Source organism: Nannospalax galili, unplaced genomic scaffold (genome assembly GCF_000622305.1).
Source record: "Nannospalax galili isolate Female #2095 unplaced genomic scaffold, S.galili_v1.0 scaffold188, whole genome shotgun sequence".
Lineage (NCBI taxonomy): Eukaryota > Metazoa > Chordata > Mammalia > Rodentia > Spalacidae > Nannospalax > Nannospalax galili.
In genome coordinates, this window is record NW_008360325.1 from 1,458,686 (window position 1) to 1,482,478 (window position 23,793).

Below are 23,793 nucleotides of genomic sequence, written 5' to 3' on the forward strand. Positions count from 1 at the left end.
TGTATTGCCTGCATGTAGGTAAGTGCACCCGTGTCGTGCAATGCCCACAGAGGTCAGAAAAGACTGTCAGAGTCCCTGCTAGGACTGGAGTTACGGACAGTTGTTAGCTGCCATGTAGGTGCTGGGATTCAAACCTGGGTCTTCTGCAAGAACCAGTGTTCTTAACTGCTGAGCCATCTCTCCAGCCCCCTTCAGGTACCTCTTTCTATTCTGTCTTCTTTTGTTGTTGCTGGTTTTGTGGAGACAGGGTCTCAAAATGCAGCCCAGTCTCGAACTCACTATGTAGATGGAGGTGTCTTGATAGCCTCCTGTCCCCATTTCCCAAGTGCTGAGATTGTAGCTGTTTGTCACCGTATCTTTTTGGTTTTTTTTTTAGGATGTGTGTATTGTGTTGTATATGTGTACAGTGTGTGCATGCACATGTGGAGGTCTGAGGCTGACATATAGTATCTTCCTCTGATTACTCCTCACCTTTTTATTCTTTGAGACAGGGTCTCTTAGTGAATCTGCAGCTAATGGAAGCATTAGTGGTGAGGCACCTCCACTTACAAACCAACAAAGTGCTTCCGGGAACTCTGAGCATGCTTAGTGCATTCTCCTTAAGATAAAAATCTAGCCTTAGACACTTCTGACTGGGACCAAGCCAATTCTCAAAAGTGCCACTCTTAGCTGGGCATGGTGGTGTACACCTTTAGTCTCAGCAGGCAGATCTCTGTGAGTTCAAGGCCAGCCTTGGTCTACATAGCAAGTTCCAAGACAGCTGGGGCTACAGGGAGATCCTGTCTCAAAAAAAAAAAAAAAGACCAACCGGGGTTGGGGATTTAGCTCAGTGGTAGAGCGTTTGCCTAGCAAATGCAAGGCCCTGGATTTGGCCCCCAGCTCCGAAAAAAAAAAAAAAAAAAAAGTGCCACTCTTGACTTGAGCCAGCTCTTCACAGTCAAAATTGATATATGATGTGCGAGGATTAAGTAATGTGCATTTTCCAAAGAGATGAATCTGTTTAGTACATGCATCTTTTCTGTATAAAGCAAAGAAGCATATAGAGTAAATGTACAATTCCCACAAGTTCTATACCAAAGATATCTAAATTCCAATTACTTACTTCTTTGTTTCTGATATTTATTTACTTTATGTCTATGAGTGTATTGTCATGTACATAAGTGCAGCCGTGTCGTGCAATGCCCATGGAGGCCAGAAAAGGGTGTTGGATTCCCCTGGAACTGGAGTTATGGACGGTTCCAGCCACGTGGGTGCTGGAAATCGAAACTCGGTCCTCTGCCAGAGCATCCAGGGCTCTTAACCACTGAGCCATCTCTCCTGCCCTGTTCCTGATTTTTTAAAAACAGAACTATAAAAATATGTATGCATGAGCCAGGCGGTGGCACACGCCTTTAATCCCAGCACTCAGGAGGCAAAGGCAAGTGGATCTCTGTGAGTTCAAGGCCAGCCTGGTCTACATAGTGAGTTCCAGGACAGCTGGGGCTACAGGGAGACCCTGTCTCAAAAAGACAAAAAACAAACAAACAAAAAAACAAAAAACCAACAAAACAAAACACACAAACAAAAAAATGTATACAGGTACAAAAACACACACACTGGGGACTGGGCGCAGTGGCCACTCCTAACACTTGGAGAGGCTGAGCGAGGCAGGGAGACAGAGAGCTGGAAGCCAGCCTGCAAAACAGAAGTAAGACCCTGTCTCTAGACGAACCAGTGGAGAGGGTTGGTGGGGGTAGAATGGAGGAGGGCAGAGTCTCTGGGATTCTAATCAGAATTACAGGGTACTTGCCAACATCATGTCAACTAGAAAGGAAGCTGAGTAAGATCAGGATATGGAAGAATACAGCATTTACAGAAAGAAAAGGGAAAAAAAGGCAAGGTGATCCATGCAGCCGGCCTAGTGCCTTTCCTGGACCTCCCAGGTAAACACAGTATTAGTTTTACTTTATCATGTGCACAGTGATTCCTGCCTCCTGTCAGAACACTCATTCTTCATTAAGTACAAGCTGTGTTCACTGGGAAGTAGCAGAGACTCTTAGCCTGGTTTTCACCGTCTCTGACAGAGCTGCCTCTGCTCCCTTAGAGCCAGGAGGAGCAGCATGCAGGGTACAGGCACGAAGGAGCCTGGGGCTTCTGGAAGGAGGCTTTTGTTTCCCCTGCTAACAGGGACAGGCAGGTGGCTCCACCTCTATCTCCTGTTCCTACTCCCTGAATACAGATGTGAGATCACAAAATGGTTTCTGCAGCTTCTAAAGGCAACAGCAAAGAGCTGACACACTAAGAAAGGTAGAGGATGGATGAACTTCATGGCGACCACTGACGGTGGGGCTTCTCATTCCTTTGTTGTCTGAACTGGTGTAAGCAGGTTTTCTGTTATTTTGAGGTATTTCCTTGATATACCAGCATCCCTCTGGGAGAGGCTGTCCTCCTGAGTCTAGAAGTACACGAACACAAAAAGCCTCATCATCTGCCAGCTGTGGCACCTGAGTAACTGCCTTCTAAGCCCTCTCTCTTCAACATTGCCAATCCCTCAGTAATTATCTTCAAACTGCTGTGAAAAAACCCAAGAATTTTTCTTATTTCTCATGCTAAAATTAGTAACAGAGAAGAGCCTCTTGTTTCCGCAGCACTAGACCCTCACTCAGCAGAGCTGACAGAAACCTCCCTGCAGAGGACAAATGTCAGAGCCCTCATCAGATTGCTCCCACTACCAACAGCACTTAAAATGCTCCTGTGCAACAGCCCTAACACAGCTACAAGGCTCAGGCTGAAAGGATTAATCTCATTTGAAAAGAGGTCTAGGAAGATTAAGCGATTCTCCTAAGATGAGAGCACAGCTGGGCCAGGCTAAGGAGGTGCTCTCTGTCTCTGACTCCGGGGTAGCCTTGGCCTCCCGTTGTCTATGCTCCTCCCTGAATCAAAGACAAGGCCACCAAGACCACCTCACTGGGTAAAAGATGACTGCTGGTCTCCGATTTAACCTTGCAAGGGAATCACCATATTAACTAATCAAAGGAGTTGGGGGAGAAGGAAGAAAGGGAGGGAAGGAGAAAGAAACATTAATGAAAAGCCTGTATTTAGATTGCTAGGCTGAACCTGCAGTTTAAGTGCCATCATGCAATCAGATTAAAGCGATGAGCCCTTTCTATACAGTATATACAAATAACTATATAATTTTAAAAACAATGTCAACAACTGGAGATATAGCTCAGAGGTAGAGTATTTGCCTAGCATGTGTGAGGTCCTAAGGTTCAATTCCCATCACTGTCCCCCCAAATCTTTAAGAGCACCCAAAAAAGTACCAAGTATCTAGGAATAATTCTAATGAAGGGTGTATAAACCTTGTACACAGAAAATGATAAAACACACAAAAAAGTGAAGACTACACAGTGGACGAGCACGCCGTCTCTGCTCATCACCAAGTCTAAGAAAGCTATTATTTTGATGGCTAAATAAAATCCCAACCGAAATTATTTTTCTGGGATTTGAAAAAAGTGGTAAAAATTTTATATAGAAACACAAAGGGCTAAAGTTTATTAAGTCCCAGGAGATTAATACTGCCACACAAATAAATTTATAAAGTACATAAAATCAGGCGGTCAGGCAGTCCTGTGTACTGGGGAAGGATGAACCAACCAAAGGACAGAAAACACAATCAGATCGCTCCATGTTTTGCTGCTTTGCGCCACCACCACAAGCTCAGTTAGATCCATCCACTTTTAATTACGTGGTTTTATTCTAAATGATGTATATGTGTGTGCGTCTCTGTACAAATGAGTGATACCTGAGGAAGCCAGAGGAGTTGGATCCCCAGGAGCTGGAGTTATAGGCAGTTGTAAACTGTTCAACGTGGTTGCTGGGAATCGAACCCGGGTCCCCTGGAAGAGCAGTACGTGCTCTTAACCACTGAGCGTCCCTCCGGGCCAGACCCATTCTTTTTTTTTTTTTTGTCTTTTGAGACAGGGTCTCCCTGTAGCCCCAGCTGTCCTGGAACTCACTATGTAGACCAGGCTGGCCTCGAACGCACAGAGATCCGCCTGCCTCGCCTCCCGAGTGCCGGGATTAAAGGCGTGCACCACCATTCATTTTTAAACAAAGGTCCTGTTAGACTGCAGTAAGGAAATGTCAGATTTTTTCAATAGAAAGTACTTGGTGAAATGGATGCCCATACTTAAAACACTGAATACCAAACTCCACATGTAACACATTTAGACAAAACTTCTAAGTAGACTGAAGATAAAATACAAACAGGAAAGCAACGCTGCTAAGGTGATGTGGCATGCTTGCATCGTGGGGGAAGGCTCCCAACAGCACTCAAAACCCAGCAACCAGAGGACTGAGAAGCTGGACTACTTTAATGAATTTCAGAAAATACAGTTAAGAGAGTGCAAAGGTGAGACAGAGTGGGAAATTATGAGACAGGCAGGTGGGAAACAACTTAGAACCAGAAAAAAGAACAATCAATAAGGAAATATACAGGCAGAGGCAAGAGAATCCTGAGTTTGAGGCCAGCCTGAGCTATAACAGGGAGACCCTGTCTCAAAGCCAAATAAACAAGCAAGCAAGCTAACCAACCAAAAGAACACAACCCCACAGAAAGGTCAGAAGAAGACTGAGCAGACAGAAAGGGCCAACGCCTGCGACAAGGCCTGCCACCTCTGGTGGAGGGAAGGTGCCAACACGGTGAGGTTAGGAAGGATGCTTGGACACCTACAATACACAGCACAGTTCAAAGTGTGCTGCACGTGGAAAATGCTGATGTGGTGCAACCGAATGCATATAACTGACAAGGGTACTCTGGAGAGCTGTGTGTCTTCCAATGCTGGGCATATGCATACGTGACAACCTATCAACTCTACTTTCAGAGATTCAACAAAGATGTGCTCAACAGAGATGCATGCATATTATACCAAGAGTTACATGATTCATAGCAATAGCATGTGTAACAGCCCCAAATGGAAACAGTCCAACTGTCTACCTCAGTAAAAAGTTTCGTTCACAGGCTGTTTATATAGTAATGAGAAAGAAGCAATAAGAAGCAAAGCTCTGTAATACTTGGACAGGTCTGCTATGCTGAAAGCAAGCCAAACACAGCCGGGCATGGTGGCGCATGCCTTTAATCCCAGCACTCAGGAGGCACAGGCAGGCGGATCTCTGGGAGTTCCAGGCCAGCTGGGGATACATAGTGAGACCCTGTGTTAAGAAGGAAAGGGAGAAAAGGGAGGGAGGGAGGGAGGGGGAAAATATAAAAGACACAGTATTTTGTAGTTATTTTTTTATAAAACCCTAAAATGGACTAAAAGAATTTCTGGTGATGAAAATCAAATCCATGGCTTTCCACATAGAGCAAGTGTGCTACTGCTGCCCGAGCTACAAGTCTCAGCCCAGAATCTCTTTTTAACATGGTAGTTTGCATGACAAATGTTCCCCATATGAGAAATGTTCCCCATGGGCTAAGGCATTCGAATACTTGGTCCCCAGCTGGTGGTGTCTGGAACTTTCAGCAGGTAAAGACTGGCTGCAGGGAGCTGACCCCAGGGCAGCTTTGGGGGTTACAGCCTCACCCCACTTTCAGCTCACTGTACACTCCATGTGGTTGGAGCTGTGAGCTCTCAACTTCCTGTCACCATGTTGTCTTCTATTACAGAACCATAAATCAAAATAATCTTTATTCCTTAAGTTGTGTCTGGTCATGGTATTTCATTACAGCAACAGAAAAGTAAATGGGGCAATGGAGGGGACTGGAGGCAGTGTCCTATTTCCTGGTCCAGACAGAGATTACTTAAAAAATTCATTGGTGGGGCTGGAGGGATGGCTCAGCGGTTAAGAGCGTTGACTGCTCTTGCAAAGGACTCAGATTCGATTCCCAGCACCCACATGGCAGCAACAAACCGTCCTTAACTCCAGTTCCAGGGGAATCCGAAGCCCTCTTCTGACCTCTGTGGCATTGCATGACACGGGTGCACTCACATACATTCAGGCAATACACTCATACACATAAAATAAAAATAATAAACATTTAAAAAAACTCGCTGGTGCATACACACATAAACAAATATTTGTACTGTATATAAACATAATATCCATAGCCGGGTGTGGTGGTGCATGGCTTTAATCCCAGCACTCAAAAGGCAGAAGCAGGTGGAGCTCTGTGATTTCAAGGCCAGACTGGTCTACAGAGTGAGTTCCAGGCCAGCTAGGGCTACAGGAAGACCCTGTCTCAAAAAGACAAAAAAAAAAAAAAAAAAAAAAATCAACAAAACAAAAAAACAAGTAAAAATAATATCCATATACGTTTGTATCTAATAACTCAATTTTAAATTATTTTTTGAAAGGGGGAGTAATACCTAAGATCTTCTCTCCAATTCCTTAGAAATAAAATGTTCTTGGGGCCACCAAGATAGCTCAGTGGTTGCCATGCAAGCCTGACAACCTGAGCTCGATTCCCAGAACCTATGTAAAGGTGGAATGAGAGCAACAACTCCACAAAGTGGTCTTATGGACCTCTACACACACACACACCATGGCACATGCCCCTCAAATAATAATAATAATAAAAAATAAAAAATAAAGTGCTCTTTTGGCACTGTGAGGAGGGAAGAGCTGTTCTTAAACAGTTTCAACACTGGTCTGGTGGGTACCTGTCGTTTGATGGAGACCAACTCCATGTCTAGTTGTCGCAGCACCGTGGTAGCAGCAGTGGCGTTAGCAGAGACAGCCTCCACGTCTTCTTGAGAAAGGAACATTCCTTTTGGAGGTTTCCTTTTTGCTCTATTTTTAGCCTGTGTGCTATGTTTTTCTTTTTTGACCTGAGGGACTGTCTCAGTAGGGGGCACCTGCATGATTGACATATTTGGTAAATGAAAATTAAAAGTCATGAGTATCAAATGCATAGCAATAAGCATATGTCCTCAACATGGCCCGAAACAATCAAAACAATACCATGCTTATCTAATCACCACCTACAAATTCTAGAAGGTGGTTAAAGACAAAAACTGTGGCTCTGGGATTTTGGCTAAACACTTCAAGGAGCAGAAATTTCTCTATCTCTTTAAGTCTCTGATAATAACACAGGAAGGAGAAAAAAGCTGTATTTTCTTGTGACTTTGTCTCCATGAAATACAGATAAATGAGCCATTGCATTTCTAGCTAGACAGATGACCTGTGGGCACAGAACAAGAACAGAGGGAGGAGGGAAGCAAAGGGGGGGGGTCGGGGAAGAATCTGTGACTCTTTCAATAAGAAATAGGAACTTCAATATGAAACTGATGTTTTACACATCATTTCTTCTAGGACAACATTTAACTTTTAGGGCAACTTACTTACATAATCTGCTCCATAAATGTGCCATCATCAAAATGTTCAGAAATAAAAAATACAAAAGCTTGGCAACCAAAGAATTATGTCTTATAGGTAATCGTTTAAGAATAAGAAGATTTAAGCTGGGCATGGTGGTGATAACATCTATAATCCCAGCCTTTTCTGGAGGTGGAGGTGGAAGTGGAAGAAACAGGAATTCAAGGTCATCCTCAGCTACATAGAACCTGGGTTATAAGAGACCCTACCTCCAAAAAGCCCAACTAGGTAAACACACACACACACACACACAAAATTGTTAATAATCTTAATTTGTCAGGGTAACATTCAATGATAAAGCGAACCATAGCTTAAAATGGCTTTTTGGTTCTTTTTTTTGGTCTTTTGGAGACAGGGTCTCCCTGTAGCCCCAGCTGGCCTGGAGCTCACTATGTAGACCAGGCTGGCCTTGAACTCACAGAGATCTACCTGCTTCTGCCTCCTGAGTGCTGGGATTAAAGGCGTGAGCCACCCAGTTTTTGCTTCATATTTTTAAAGAACTGAGTTATAAAAGATAACTCAGCTACCATGGCAATGTCTTGTGGTACTCAATACCATAAAATATTAGTACACAGCAAACTATACTCTGTGCAGCACTGTTACTCCATCAAGACTACTTACTACTAATAACATTTTATATTTAAACTAAGATTTAAAATTTTTCTTTTTCAGTCATAACTTGTACCATATAAAAATTACAGAAAATTAGTTTGTCTATTGAAATTGAGTCATTAAAGAATCTAACATGTAACAATGCATCCAAACAAGGAAAAAGTCTAAGTACATTTCACTTTCCAAGTAATCCAAGTATATTAACCCCTAGGATGCTGTCCTTCAGACACTTCTGTAACACTGGCAAAAATGGCACCTGGGAATGACCAATTTCCACCTTAGTTGGGTCTGCTGAAAGAAGACACTTTGAGGAGACAAATCAACTTTCAGGAATTATTTTAATGGGAAAAAACTAAGTGCACAAATATTTAGATACGTGACCATCAATTCCATTATAACAGCAAAGAGTTAAGCTAGCAGAAAGCTATGTAAGACCGGTTACCTCAATACGAAAGATTTCATCTGACAGAATAACACATGGTTATGTATATTTAAAATAAAATCACATTTAAGATAAATTTAAGTCATAAAAATTAATTTAAATGTGAATAAATTTGTAAATTATGTATGGTTTTCTTTTACAGAGAAAGTTATCTCAAAAGCTCCTAACACTGATTATGGGTGATAACACTGTAAATCACTTGAACTGTCTTATTTTCCTTAGCTCTCAAAAACATGTATCGTTATTATAATTTTAAATTTAGACATGTCTAGACCCTTTAGTTTTTGTTTGTTTGGTCTTTTTGAGACAGGGTCTCCCTGTAGCCCCAGCTGGCCTGGAACTCACTATATAGACCAGGCTGGCCTCGAACTCACAGAGAGCCACCTGCCTCTGCCTCCCAAGTGCTGGCATTAAAGGCGTGTGCCACCACGCCTGGCTGACCCTTTAGTTTTTGTAAACTTAAAATAAGTGTTCTTGTACATTACAGAGAACTCCCAGAGTCTATGGTGTCTTTGAGTAATGAGAACTCTTGCTTAAAGATAGGAAGAGAAGCCTTCATCAATGGAACTTTTCCCCTAAGAATTACTTTTCTTGTGACTGTGAACAAATGGAAGTCTAAGTTCTAAAAAGCAACATTGGTGTCGTTTAAAATTCAAGCATGAACCTTCGCACACAGCACTTACATTAATGCGTAATACACAGGTGTTAGTGTTGAACTAGTAAGCTATTTGCCTAGGAATGTTAGGGAAATACCTCCTTCTTGCTTTCCTTGGCTTGACCAACCTCAGGGTCGATGGGGTTACCTCCATTTGTTTCCTCCACTTCATCCTCACTGGAAATAAGAACAAGTTACTGAGAGGCTATTTTCTATTAATTCTATTTCACATACAAACATAAGACACAAACTGATTTACTCTCAAATTGCTCTATACAACTTCAGACTGCTAAGACAGATATTTTTATAATTCAAATAGAATACTAACTTCATAGTTCTTTTAGTCTAAATGATTAAAAACTACTAAAAGTCAGGTTCCAACTATCCAAGCCAGGTCTAGAATATTGTTCCTCTGCATTTGTCAAATATTTTCCTTCAATTCTTAGCTGAGAATAAAATGTAAAAGATATTTACTTTCTCTCCCTACAATTATCTACTGAGGGACTAGGGTGTAATCAACAAAACTGAACATTTTTATAAAAACTAAATTCTACTGCATTTGAAATTGACTTGGCATGAAGAGTCCATTAAGTCACACCTTTCTACTCACCACCGCAAAGCTGGGTCTTTTTAGAGGCTTGTATAACTAATATTTTAAAATTAAGTTTTATCTAAATGAGAGGCTCAGATTAGCACGGCACTTCAAGTGCCTGTAGTAGTAAGAGCCTCTCCATCTTTTAAAAAATGAGACACCTGAGTCTCACCGAGGCCTATCCCAGTGTGCCCAGTTAAAACCATGGGAGCAAGGTCAGCATGGTCTACATAGCAAGTTCTATGTGAGCTGGGGCTATAGGGAGACCCTGTCTCAAAAAACAAAAGAACCAAACCAAAGGAGCAGCGGTGGTAGCAAAATACAAAGTCTTCAGTGCCAACCTCACGCTACAGTCTCAAGAATCCTTCCTAGCTGAGCTCATCCTCCGTGTGGTACCTCCTCCCCAGCTATCACCCAAGGCATAAAGAAGGTATAGCTGGACAGAGTGTACAAGAAAAGACTCAGGGGCTGGAGAGATGGCTTGGTGGAAGAGCACTGGCTGCCCTTGTAGAGGACCCAGGTTTGGTTCGCAGCACCCACATGGCTAACAAGTGTCCATAACTCCAGGGGATCCAATGCCCTCTTCTGACTTCCGTGGACATTGCGTGATACACGTGCACTTAACATACATGCAGGCAGTATACTCATATACACATAAAATTTTAAAAAATACATTTTTTTTTTTTTTAAAAGAAGAGACTCTGGAGCTAAAGGAATTTTGCCAAAGTCCCTGCCATTACTTTCATAGGAAGTCCTCAAGGAAGTCAGTAACCTCTTAGGTGCTGCTGTCAAGGCCTGTAGGTCTGGGTCCTGACAAGGTGAGGGGCATATGGAGTGGGACACACGCATAGAAATTCTCAGCACCAATGCAGCAACACAAAGAGGAGCCCCTGGGGGAGATCACCTGGCTCTCCTATGTCATGATCAAGGATTGCGAACCCCAATTATCTATTTAATTTTGACTGCTGCTTAGTGGACTGCAATTATGTTTCAACAAGCTCAATTTGTAATCAAATTAGATCTAAAATATAAAGGAAATAAAAACTTTGACCAAAATTTAGAGCACTAAGCTGGTTGTGGTGGCACATGCTTATAATTGCAGCCCAAGAGGCAGAGGCAGGAAGATGTCTCTCTCCGAATTCCAGACCAGCCTGGTCTACACAAAGAGATCCAGGCCAGCTAAGGCTACATGAGACACTGTCTGGAGACACCAAGTGGGAGTGCTGACCCCTAAACAGATGTGACAGCATTTATACAAAAAACACGCATGTGCATCGTGGCCATCAGCACTGCTGCATCACCTCGTTTTCTTGCTGTTGTTTTTTGAGATGGCATCTAGCTGCACTGCTGAGAACTCATGGGTTCAAGTAACCCTCCTGCCTCAGCTTTCTGTGTTCTGGGTCTACAGGGGCACTCAACCACACCGAGCTCTGGAGATTTTTTTTAAAAATCACTTTTGTTTATTTTGCGTATGTGTGTGTACACACCCAAGCATGTGCATGTACATAGAAGTCAGAGGACAACCTGCAGGAGTTGGCTCTCGTCTTCCAACAAGGGGTCCCAGGGATCGAAGACCAGGTCACCAGGATGGAGGGCAAGTGTTTGCACCCACGGAGCCATCTCACCAGCCCCAGATTTGCTCTCAACATCACTCTCCATTGACTCGGGCCCAGAGGTTTGACTTCTCTCCAGTGAGCTGCCATTTTCCATGTTCTCACATGCTATTCATTCTTTCAGAAGAAATAATAAACTATACAGGGAGGGACCTTGGGGCTGTACAGTTCATCCTTTCTTTTATGCTGTTACTTTATAAGACACAGTGTGCTACAGAAAATGTGCAATGCCTAACTCTCCAAAGGCCACCTCTATTCCTACTACTCTAACACAAAAGCTTCTGTGCTGTGCACTGCCCTCTGGACTTCAAGCATCCTCAGGCTACAAGACTCATCCTGAATAAACTTGTCCAAGAGAATAAAGCAGAACCCTGAGAACTGAGCCAACAGCCCACTGAGTATGAGAACACAACCATCCACACTACTCTCTGCTAAGAGACATCCTTCCTTACTGAAGCTTAATGAGCTATCCTTATCTACTATCAGGCTAGGGATACAGGCTCAGCGGAGAGCAGAGGCAGGCGGATCTCAGTGAGTTCAAGGCCAGCCTGGTCTACATAGTGAGTTCCAGGACAGCTGGGGCTACAGGGAGGCCCTGTCTCAAAAAGACCAAAAAAAAAATTTTATTTATTTATTTATTTATTTATTTGTATTTATGTGTATGAGTGCTTTGCCTGCATGTGTGTAAGTGCACTCATGTCGTACAATGCCTACAGAGGCCAGAAGAGGGTGTTGGATCCCCTGGAACTGGACTTGCAGATTGTTGTTAGCGATCATGTGGGTGCTGGGAATTGAACCCCAGGGGTCCTCTCCAAGAGCAGCCAGTGTGCTAACCCACCATCTCCAGCCCCAGAACTGACGTCTTTTTAAGACATGATGAGATGTCCCTCTCACTCGCACAAAAGATGGCAGTAACAGGAAGAAAGACGCTGCAATGGGTAAGACTGATTTCCGATGTGACAGGCTCTAGAATCCCCAGAAGACAATCTTTCAGGCATGTCTGTGGGGACTATCTAGATCAGGGTGGTTGTGGTGGGAAGACCCACCTTGACTATGGAAGGCACCATGCCATGGCCAAGGTCCTAGACTGAATACAAAGGATTGAAAGTGAGCAGATTACCAGCATCATCTCCCTCTGCTTCCTGAGGGCAGATGCCATGTGATCACCTGCCCCACACTCCTGCCACCACCATCTCCATCATGGTGGACGGACTGTACCCTGGAACTGCCAACTCAGAAGGAACCTTTCTTCCTCCTCAGTCACTTTTGTCACAGTAACAAGAAGTAACTAATACAGCCAAAATAAACTAAATTCTTTCTCTTTAAAGCAACCTAAACATAAACACACACCAGGTGGCTCAACTGCCATACTAAATAAATTTCAACCTATGAAACAACAATGAAATCCCTTTTTATTAAAAGGCATCACTTTTAAGCAGAAGGAAAAAATGTGTTCAAACTCACTCATTCTGAATGGAAGCTCACTGACTGCACAAGAATCGGGCTCTCCAGAGGGACTTTCTCATAGGTTCGGCTCAAGAACCCTCATGTACGTTCTGGCTCTACCAGGAAGGTGCTGGAGAAAGCTGTCACTGTCTTTCCTCTCTGTACCCACCAGCTGATGGCCAAGCATTCAGATGACATCCCTAGCAATAGGCTCACCTCTCTTCCCGCTCCCGTTTTTGTTTCCGAGCATGACGATCCATCACACTGGTTTTAGTTCTTGTCTTCTTCCAAGAGTAGTAGAACTTGACCAGACTTGCTATGGATTTATCGGGAAGCTAAATGCAAAGAGTGAGTGGTGTAGATCCCTATGGAAGTGTACTTAAGACACAGTATAGTCCCCCTCACATTCTACAATGGCTGAAGTCACACCCTTTTTTCTGGAAAGGTTAAAAAAAAAAAGCTGACAAAATGCATTTTCAATATATTGTTTTCAGCTGGGCGTGGTGGGGCTACAAGGAAAGCCTGTCTCAAAAAAGGACAATGTATTTTTTTCTAACTACTTATGTCTGTAGTGACACTTGGTCAACAAAAAACTGTGAAGTCAGAATTTGAGAAATTGTTTTTCACATAACTAATATCCAACATTTTAAAAAAGGTGTGTGGGATGTACGTGGAGGCCGGAAGAGGGCATTAGGTGTCCCCCGACAACACATCACTTATTCGACTGAGGTGAGATCTCTGCTTGAAGAACCCGGAGCTCTCGTTTTTTCAGCAAGACTGAAAGCCAGTAAGTAAGTCCCAGAAATTATCCTGTACCACCCCCCCTTGGAGCTGGGGTTACAAGCGTATACAAAATGCCTGGCGTGTTACATGATTCTGGGATCCAATTCTAGTTCTTGTGATTATGCAGGAAGCATTCTTAACCACTGAGCCATCTCTCCAGCCCCTTGGCTTAATTTTTGTTTTCTGTTTTGTTTTTGGTCTTTTTGAGACAGGGTCTCCCTGTAGCCCCAGCTGTCCTGGAACTCACTATGTAGATCAGGCTGGCCTCGAACTCACAGAGATCCACCTGCCTCTGCCTCCCAAGTGCTGGGACTACAGGTGTGCATAACCACGCTGGGCCTTAACTTGGCTTAATTTTTTAAAATCCCTTTTAATATTTAATGCAAGTATCAGTAAACTTTTAAGCTGGAGTTTACCAATAGCTTTGTAGAGAGTTAAAAAAAAAAAAATAATAAAAATAAAAAGCAAACTGTCTAGAGACTGATAAGAACCCTTGATGTTCCCCCCAAACCATCAAAGATCCTTTGCGCTTATGCTGATCTAATCTTGTGAGGAGGCCTTGAGGAGGGGGCACGGGGGGGGGCATAGGGAGTAAGGCGAGAAGCTGGAAAGGCCAGGAAATGCTTCACTGCTGTACTGGAAGCCTCTCACCCACACACTAGCACTAGTAAACTGCTTTCTCTAAAAGGAGCTTTATGAAAAATGGGATATTTGAGAGGGCTGGAGGAGGCGGTCCAATGGTTAAGAGCACTGACTACTCCTTCCAGAGGACCCAGGTTTGGCCCCATCACCACATGGTGGTGAGGCCACTTAATTCCAGGGGATCCCACACCTTCTTTTGGGTTCCCCAGTCACCAGGGTCACCCATGGTGTAGTTTACATACATGCAAACAAAACATTCTTACACATAAAGTCAAAATAAACGAAATCTTTTTTGTTGTTGTGACAGGGTATTTGAGGTGTAAAGGACAAAACAAGACAAAGCACTCACCATTTGTTGGATTCTATGAAAAGTCTTCCCATGAAAACTAAAGGCTTGCTCAAACAAGACTCTATCTTCTACAGTCCACTCATCTGGGAAGGGGGTAAAGTTGGGCAAGTCAGCCAATGATTTTTCAATATTATGCTTATGCCAAAAGAGCATTCCAAGAGCCTAGAAAAATGACATCAGTGAGAGTTTAGATCAAACAAGTAAATAAATAAAACGCTAAAATGGAATGAGGTTGGCAAAGAGCACATGTTCCTTTACACTCAGACAAACGAACACATACCAGACTCACAGGGCTAAGTGGAATCTTTGTGGTAAAATACATATAAACATCAAGTTTATCAACCTAACCACTTTTTCAGTATCTGTATCTCAATGGTACTGAACTAACATCACACAACCATCATAGGTATTCATGGCCAGAACTCTTCACTTTGTAAAGCTCAAACACAGTCCCCGCCCACCCATTCCTCTCTGCTCCAGGACCAGGTGACCAACTTTTCTCTCGAATTCTGACTACTCAGTACCTCAAATAAGTAGAAACACAGTATTTCTTTTCCTTTGGAACAAGGTCTCCCTGTGTAGTTCATGTCATCAAACTCTTCAATCCTTCTGCCACAGTCTCTCAAAGGCTGGGTCACAGGTATGCAGTCACATCCTGCTCTACAGCTATTTTCTTTGTGGTTATCACAGGGATTTCATTTAACATTCTCAAGTTGTGACATTCTGATTTGAATTTATACCAGAATGGTTTCAATAAAATACAGAACTCCACTTCCTAAACAGCTGTTCCACTCCTTTAGTTATGGACATCACAAAATTAGATCTTTATATATTATACACCAAAAAATTTAAGCTAACAATTGTTTGAAATGTATGTCACAGGTTATTTCTTTTTTTGTTGTTTGTTTTTTGAGACAGGGACTCCCTGTAGCTCCAGCTGGCCTGGAACTCACCATGTAGACCAGGCTAGCTTCAAACTCAGATATATTCCTGCCTCTGCTTCCTCTGCACTGGGATTAAAGGCACGCACCACCACACCCAGCTGTCACAGGTTGTTTTTTAAAAAAAAATGTGGAGTTACAAACATTAAAGTAATAATAATATTTACTTGTAGTCTATTTCTAGTGTATTGGTACCTTAAAGCATGTAGAAAAAAGTGCACTTACAAACCACTGTTGACTGATACTGGCTTTTACCACTGCCCAGGTTTTTGTCCTGACTCTGGTCTGAGTCAGTGCTGTCCGCTGACCCCCTGTAGGAACCCTGCACTCCTGAAGGGTGACCTCAGCCTTGGAGTGGTGAGCCCTTTGCTCTTTGTTTAATAGTTATTTTTACGTGTTTGAGTGTTACGCTTGCAGGTATCGAAGTATACCCGTGTCCTGCAATGCCCAGGGGGTCAGAAGAGGACGTTGCACTCCGCTGGGACTGGAATTACTCGACAGTTGTTAGCTGTTGTGTGGGTGCTGGGATCTAAACCCAGGTCCTCTGCAAGAGCACCCAGTGCTCTAACTGTTGAGCCACCTCTCCAGCCCCAAGTCCTTTAGTTCTTTATCAGTAAATGTCTTCATTTAAAAACTTCATTCATTCATTCGTTCGTTCGTTCGTTCATTCATTTGTTGTGTGTGTGTGTGGGTGGGTTTCTATGTGTATGTATAGGCATACACACCATAGCACACATGTGAAGTTCAGAGGACAATTTAAGGGATTCTCTTCTTCTGCCATATGGAATCTAGGTATCAACTCAAGTTCAAGTGCCCTTATCTGCTTAGTCATCATGCCAGCCCCTCTTCATGAAAAAAAGAAAAAAAGTTTCAACTTTATCTGTGTGTGTGTATGTGTGTGTGTGTCTATATGTGGGTATGTGCATGTACGTAGGGGTGCCCTCAAGAAGCCAGAAGATGACATTAGATCCCTTGGAGGTGGTTATAACCCCCACCCCCACTATGTGGGTGCTAGGACCCGAACTTGGGTCCTCTGGAAGAGCTGAGCCATCTTTCCAGTCCCTCTTCTTCCATTTTTGAAGGACAGTGTTATTAGGTATAGGATTCTTTTTCTTTTCCCCTTTTTCTGTACTAAGCAGTACACTCAGAGCCTTATACATGCTAGGTATGTGCTCTACCACTGAGCTGAATATAAACCTAGCCCAGGAGGAGAAATCTTGATCCATAGCTTTTGTTTTTCCTCTTAGCACGTGAATTAACATTAGATTACTGTCTTTGGGAAGCCAAAATTCCTGATGACAAATCTAATAACCTTAAGTTCAGATCCCTTTACCCTGTCATGAATGGCTTCTTTCCTGTAGCTTTTACAATGATCTTCATCTTTGGTTTTGAGGGTTTCATCCTGTATCTTGGACATGAGTTCATCTCATTGGAAATTTGTTGAGTTATTCTGAGGTTCCTGTTCATGGCCCTTATCAATTTCAGGAAGCTCTGATCACTATTTTTTTCTCTCCAAAATTCTCCTTGTTCCTTGTCTTTTCCTGAAGCCCTGCAACACTCACCTTTTTCTTGAAGATGCCCCCAGCACCCTGAGCTCCATCCATTCTTGTTCACTCTTTTTTTGTGTCCCCTGACAAACTTAGCTTAAGTTGTCCTAGGCTAGGGTGCAATTCAGGAGCAGAGCACTTCCTTAGCATCGAGGAGTTCCTAGGTTCCCCTCAGTACCACAAACAATAAAACAAACAGCCCCATGTTCAAACTCACTGATTCTTCTGTCTACTCAAAATTGCCTTTGTGATCGTGAAGATAACTCTAAGTCTTTGGGGAAGCAGTGGTAAAGCAGTTCAGTGATCGGGCACATGCCTAGCATACACCAGACCCCAGGGCTGATCCTTGTCACCAGGGGGAAGAAAGTTTGGGTAACAGATCTGCCATTAGGTCTTTTTGTGGGATATTTCTGTTGTTTCAATTTCTTGTGTAGCAAGTTCTCCAATTCAAATATTAATACCCAAGGAAGGTTCTTTAAGACTCGGAAAATAAATGAAAAAAGTCTCAACAGAGTCCTGAAACTTACAAGACTCACAGGCCCCTCCCCAAATTGGTAAGAACTGCTGGGGAGGGCAGACTCCCGCTAAGCATCCCAAAAGTCATGCAGGGAGCTCTCCCAAGGGTGCAGCTGTCATGTGCATTCTTTTTTAAAAATATTTTTAAATATTTAAAGATTTTTATTTTATATGCATGAGTGTTACGCCTGCATGTGTATAAGTGCACGCATGTTGTGCAATGCCCACAGAGGACAGAAGAGGGTGTCGGATCCCCTGGAACTGGAGTTAAAGATAGCTGTTAGCTGCCACATGGGTGCTTGGAGCCCAGGCCTTCTGCAAGAACAGTCAGTGCTCTAACCACTGTGCCATCTCTCCAGCCCCTGTAATGTGCCTTCTTATCAATGAATTGTTTGAGCTCACTAAGAAGCTGGTTCTGGAGATGAGTTTGTGCCTCCCTCCCTTCCACTTTAGACTCAAGCATGTTTGTCTTAAAGTTCTTCCAAGGTCTCCCTTGTTTGGATATGTGCTAGCCCCCCAACTCTGTGACAGGGAGGGAAGAGAACAGAAAAACAGCCCAAGATAAAGACACTATGCCCTTGAGAACAGGTAGAACTATGGCAAATCATTTCCTTCAGAGGTTAACATTGCTCATCTTAGGATCTAAGTGTGTGAGAAGCAGTAGCCAGAAGCTCAGCCATGGAACAAAAGCTCACTCAAGAACTCCAGCTGACTGCTCCAACTTACCAGTGGGTTTCTGGTGGATGTTGTGAGTATCCAATCTGATCATACAACCGTAAGGCATCGTACAACCAGACATAAGGTGTCAAACAACCAGAAGAATGGGCAACGAAGCCTATATCCCAATAAGAAAACCAGACTGGTCAGCGTCTGCCCCCTCATTGCTCACTCAGTAACACTGACACTTAACACCCAGGAGAAAAACAATGAGCTTTCAGCAGCAGAATCCCACAGAAGAGAACACGCTGTTACCTGCTCCATGTTGTACCCGTGCTTCTCTTTGGCGATGGCGATGTACTCGTCCACTGGAAAACAGCAGAAACCAGTGAGCAGAGGGAGAACAGCACAGACCATGCCCATCAGAGTTCATAAACCTCTCTCAGGCCTATCATGCTCAAGATGGGGAATAAAGGACAGGTGTCACAGAATATGCCCCTGTTGTGGGTCTGCACATATAAATGCCCCAGAGAAATGCCCAAATGAATATACTCAACTATTGCCTTGAAGCTATCTATCTCCAGGTGGTGAGATTATGAACAACTTTTTTCAGAAACCCCTGCTTTTACTTGTATTTTCTAAAACACTTATTTACTCTGGGACTTGGAAAATTATTTAGTGTAAAAAGAAACACAAGGGGCTGGAGAGGTGGCTCAGCAGGCCAGAGCACTGGCTGCTCTTGCGGAGGCTCCAGGTTCAGCTCCAGTTTCAGGGATCCGCTGTCCTTTCTGGTCTCTTAGGAACTCCACACATAGTGCACTTATGTGTATATATGTAGGCAAGCACTCATAATACATAAAATAAAAATAAATCAATAAATTTTAAGGTGAGCTAGGTGTGGTGGTATATGCTTATAAAAGGGGGAGATGGAAGAAAGGAGAAACTGGGGTTCATTTTTACTCTTGTGGTTAAAGATCAAGCAATTAAAAAAAAAACAAAAAAACAAATATACCTGACATGACCTAATGCCTGGTATTTGTATCCAAAAACTATGATTCAAAGTGGCAATTGCTAGTGTTCCTTCACTGACAAACTCCAAAAATAATAGATTAACTCAAACCCCAGGAAGTTTCCAGATAATCTACACCCTCTGTGGGGTTTTCTCATCAAATCACTCCTAGGAGTTGCCAGAAACATCACAGGCCAGTGGCCAACAGTACTACATTCATTCATTCATTCATCCATCCATTTATTCATTATTTAAGACAGAGTCTTCCTGTAGCTCCAGCTGGCCTGGAACTCCCTATGTGGACCAGGATGGCCTTGTCTCACAGAGATCTGCCTGCCTCAGCCTCCCAAGTGCTGGGATTAAAGGTACATATCACCTTGTCCTACTCACAAATTAAGAAATAATGTGTTAAAAAGTAAAGTAGCACAAAACTACATTAAATAACCTACAATTTCTGCCAGCCCTATCTTCTCTTGCCCTCTCACTTTTCTCACAATTATGACATCGGCAAAAAGAGACTCGCGGCCGTTTTCCCTTGCCCATGACTCCACTGAGTAACAGAGATCAGATGCCACAATCCCAGAACATTCATCCAATTCAACTACTCACATCTGCAACTGATAACCAATTCAGGGGGGGAAAAAAATTGAAATACTTTTTTTTTCTTTTTTGAGACAAGGTCTCCCTGTAGGCCCAGCTGACCTTGAACTTGCTAGGTAGACCAGGCTGGCCTCGAACTCAGAGAGATCCGCATGCCTCTGCTTCCCGAGTGCCGGCATTAAAGGTGTGCACCACCCCGCCTGGCTACTTTTTATTTTTTTAAAGAAAGCCTCAGTTGGACATGGTGGAACAAACATTTAATCCCAGTACTTGGAAGGCAGAGGCAGGCAGATAGATCTCTATGGAATTGAGGCCATCTTGGTCTACAGTGCATTCTATGCCAGCTGGGGCTACAGGGAGCCCTTGTCTCAACCAAAAAGGAAAGAAAGAGAAAGAAGGGGAAAGGGAAGGGAAAGGAGGAAGGAAGGAGGTTAGGCATTCACTAATTAGCCCTCAAACTCACAGAAATCTGACTGCTTCTGCCTCCTGTGTGCTAGGATTAAAGATGTGCACCATCATGCCCAGTTTATCACAGTTACTTTAAGCAAGTCATCTGATGCATCTACTTATATAAGTGCTCTGAAGGTTGTGAAAAGTCAATTAATATGTGGGAGCCTTGATACCCAAGAAAGAATACCATGTGATCTCTACCAGTAGGTAAGTTTTTCCATTCATCGCCCCCAACATCCAGCAAAGCTCAGATAAGCAATGTCACTTGGCACCAACACTTTAGGTTTTCTGTTCAGCAAGGTAACGGCTGCACAGGTCAAGTGCACTTACAAAGAGCCAAGGCCCAATTCTGGCTCTGCCTCTATTTTGTTGTCTGTGACAGGGTCAAGGCCTTGACCTTTTGCCAATACTCCTGCTTGTGCCTCTTACTGAACTCACGCAACAGTGTCCGACCCCACAAAGTGCTAACCTGATGCCTGTGTTGCCTTCAGCAACTTCTTTGGGTTTCCCAGTATTTAGTAAGACTGTCAGGTCATCACCATTTTAGACTAACCTCTGGGAGTGGACATCCAAAAACCATACTTAAAAAAGGCAAAATAAAGCCAGGGTGGTCAGATCTGTGAGTTCAAGGCCGGCCTGGTCTGCATAATGAGTTCCAGGCCAGCTGGGACTACAGGGAGACCTTGTTTCAAAAAGACCGAAAAAAATTTTTAAAAAAAGGACTACATAAATAAACAAAACAGGGGCTGTCAAGATGGCTCAGCACACAGAGGTACTTGGTACTTACTGCTAAGACTGAGTACCTGAGTCCAACCTCTGAGAATCCAAATGGTAGAAAACAGACTTCAGCAGGTTGACCTTGACCTCCACACTCACTACGGCATGTGTGCCTGTGCATGCATACACAGAATTAAAATAAGCAAAAAAACTAAGGGGGCTAAAGCGTTAGCTCAGTGCATAAGATCACTGGCTGCTCTTGCAGAGCACCCAGGTTTGGTTCCCAGCACCCAACATAACTTCAGTTCCAGGAGATCTGAGCCCTCTTCTGGTCTCTGCGAGCACTGCTCTTGCATGCAGTCAAAACATATACATAAAGTAAAAATAGATAAAACTTAAAAAAACTAAATCTAGGCCATTCTCTGGTACAGGAGGCAGCTATGGCGCCCAGCCGGAATGGCATAATCCTGAAGCCCCACTTCCACAAGGACTGGCAGCAAGGAGTGGACACTTGGTTCAACCAGCCAGCGTGGAAGATGTGCAGACTCAAGACCCAGCAGGCGAAACTGCGCCGCATCATCCCTCGTCCCGTGTCCGGGCCCATCTGACCCACAGTACGGTGCCCCACAGTGAGATACCACACCAAGGTCCGAGCTGGACAGGGCTTCAGCCTGGATGCCGGATGGCCGGCATCCATAAGAAAGTTGCCCAGACCATCGACATCTCTGTGGATCCAAGAAAGCAGAACAAGTCCATGGAATCCCTGCAGGCTAATGTGAAGCAGCTGAAGGAGGACCGCTCTAAGCTTATCCTCTTCCCCAGGAAGCCTTCTGCCCCCAAGAAGGGAGACAGCTCTGCAGAATTCAAATTGGGCCCTCAGCTAACAGGACCAGTGATGCCCATCCCGAAAGTTACTATAAAAAGGAGAAAGCCTGAGTGATCACAGGAGAACTTTGAGGCTTTTGCCAGTCTTCACGTGGCCTGTGCCAACGCCAGGCTCTTTGGCATTTGAGCAAAAAGGGCCAAGGAAGCTGCAGAACAAGATGTTGGAAAGAAAAGATGGGACATTGTAATAAATTTTCAGTAAAGTGAACTCTAAAAAAAACAACCTGGGGCTGGAGAGATGGCTCCACGGTTAAGGACACTGGTTGTTCTTGCAGAAGACTTGGGTTCGAATCCCAGCACCCACATGGCAGCTAACAACTGTCCGTAACTCCAGTCCCAGGGGATCCGACAGCCTTTTCTGATCTCTGCGGGCACTGCTCGACACGGGTGCCCTTACCTACACACAGGCAATACACGAATACACATTAAAACAACAACAACAAAAAAAACCAAACAGGGCTGGGTGTGGTGGCACACACCTTTAATCCCAGCACTCGGGAGGCAGAAGCAGGCAGATCTCTGTGAGTTCAAGGCCAGCCTGGTCTACACAGTGAGTTCTAGGACAGCTGGGGGTACAGGGAGACCCTGTCTCAAAAAGCCAAAAAAACAACCAAACAAAAAACAACCAAACAAAAACAAAACAAAAAACCCCCCCAAAACCCAAAACAACCTAAACAGCTGGGTGTAGTGACAGGCGGATCTCTGAGTGAGAGGCCAGTGGGGTCTACCTAATGAATAGTGAGTTCCAGGGTAGTTGGGCTACAGCTGAAACCGTCTCAAACAAGAAAACCCCCCCAAAAAACCTGAACTAACATGGAGCCCTACACGCTACTACAACCAGAGAGCAGCCAAATTTCCAAGGAGGCCAGTGCTAATTAGCATGAGATGGGCCTTCTCTGCATTACAGTCCCACAGTAGCAGATGGGAACAATGTGAGGCTAACTCATCAGTTCTTCACCTGCTGCTGTCCGTCTACAAAGCCAGACTCTTCTGCTCAGCCCATTCAACATTTACTCTGTCGTAATCAAGACTGTGATTTTGCTTTTGACAGACGGGCTCGGCTCCTAGCGGCAGAGCCAGGTGGTCAGCTAAGTGAGCACCAGCCCTCCACTCCCTTCTCTTCTCGAGGTTCGGCAGAGCTAACGTGGAAAGCACTGCTTCTGACAGGCCACGTTTCTCTGTGCCTCCTACCGACCTAACCTCATCCTTCCTCTCGGGTATTCAGAAAGACACGGACACCTACCACCCAACCTGTTCTTCACAGAGGGCAGCAGCTCGTGCAACAGGGATCAAACAGAAGATGGGCATCTTCCGAAGCTCCCTCGTGGCCAACTTAAGAAAAGAGAAAATACAAGTTTTCTATTTTTTAAAAAAATAGTCAAATCTGCTCTCATAAAAAAACCAAGGTGCTTAAAGGGGTTGGGGGACAAAAAGGAAACCTAACAAGAGAAAAAGAAGAGCCTGAGACGCCAAGGAAGAGGGAGGGCTCCTTGAAGACTGCCTGAATACCTTGTCTCACTGGCAGCACTTGCCTTGATCTGTGCCCCTCTCATCTCAGGGTGGGAGTGAGGCACCCCAACGGCACAATGGGGGGACTCTGGTCAGGAAAGTGAACAGAGGTCACGGGGCTGAAGAAAACAGAAGCACACTTCGTGTCTTGTGCCTTTCAGCCTTCCCTGATGCGCAATGCCATTCTAGGGAAGACCTGCCTGGTACTGTCAGGTTGAGCCAACTGCAGGTCAAGAGCATTAGACTAGGCTAGTGGGCGGATTGTCTCCGTTTTAAAAACAATTGCGCTACAGCACAATCTTATTGTTTTAAAAACTGACAACTACAATCTGGATGTGATGGCACACACCTTTAGTCCCAGCACTCAGGAAGCAGAGGCAGGCAGATCTCTGTGAGTTCAAGGACAGCCTGGTCTACACAGTGAGTTCCAGGTCAGCTGGGGCTACAGGGAGACACTTACTTAAAAAGGCAA

At 44.0% G+C, this 23,793-nt stretch overlaps 1 protein-coding gene and 1 pseudogene across 1 annotated transcript in view; one reads left to right on the forward strand and one right to left on the reverse strand.

Annotated features, from left to right (window-relative positions):
- The window catches only part of Rcor1 (REST corepressor 1), a 103,610-nt gene that overhangs the window by 11,908 nt on the left and 67,909 nt on the right, over window positions 1-23,793 (reverse strand). The window contains exons 4-8 of the mRNA XM_017796230.2: window positions 18,467-18,519; window positions 14,491-14,652; window positions 12,933-13,051; window positions 9,164-9,242; window positions 6,642-6,836 (exon numbers count right to left, since the gene is read on the reverse strand). Of these exons, the coding sequence (XP_017651719.1) occupies window positions 6,642-6,836; window positions 9,164-9,242; window positions 12,933-13,051; window positions 14,491-14,652; window positions 18,467-18,519 (608 nt within the window). The remainder of the gene's footprint in view (window positions 1-6,641; window positions 6,837-9,163; window positions 9,243-12,932; window positions 13,052-14,490; window positions 14,653-18,466; window positions 18,520-23,793) is intronic.
- LOC103727670 lies at window positions 21,368-22,014 on the forward strand (annotated as a pseudogene).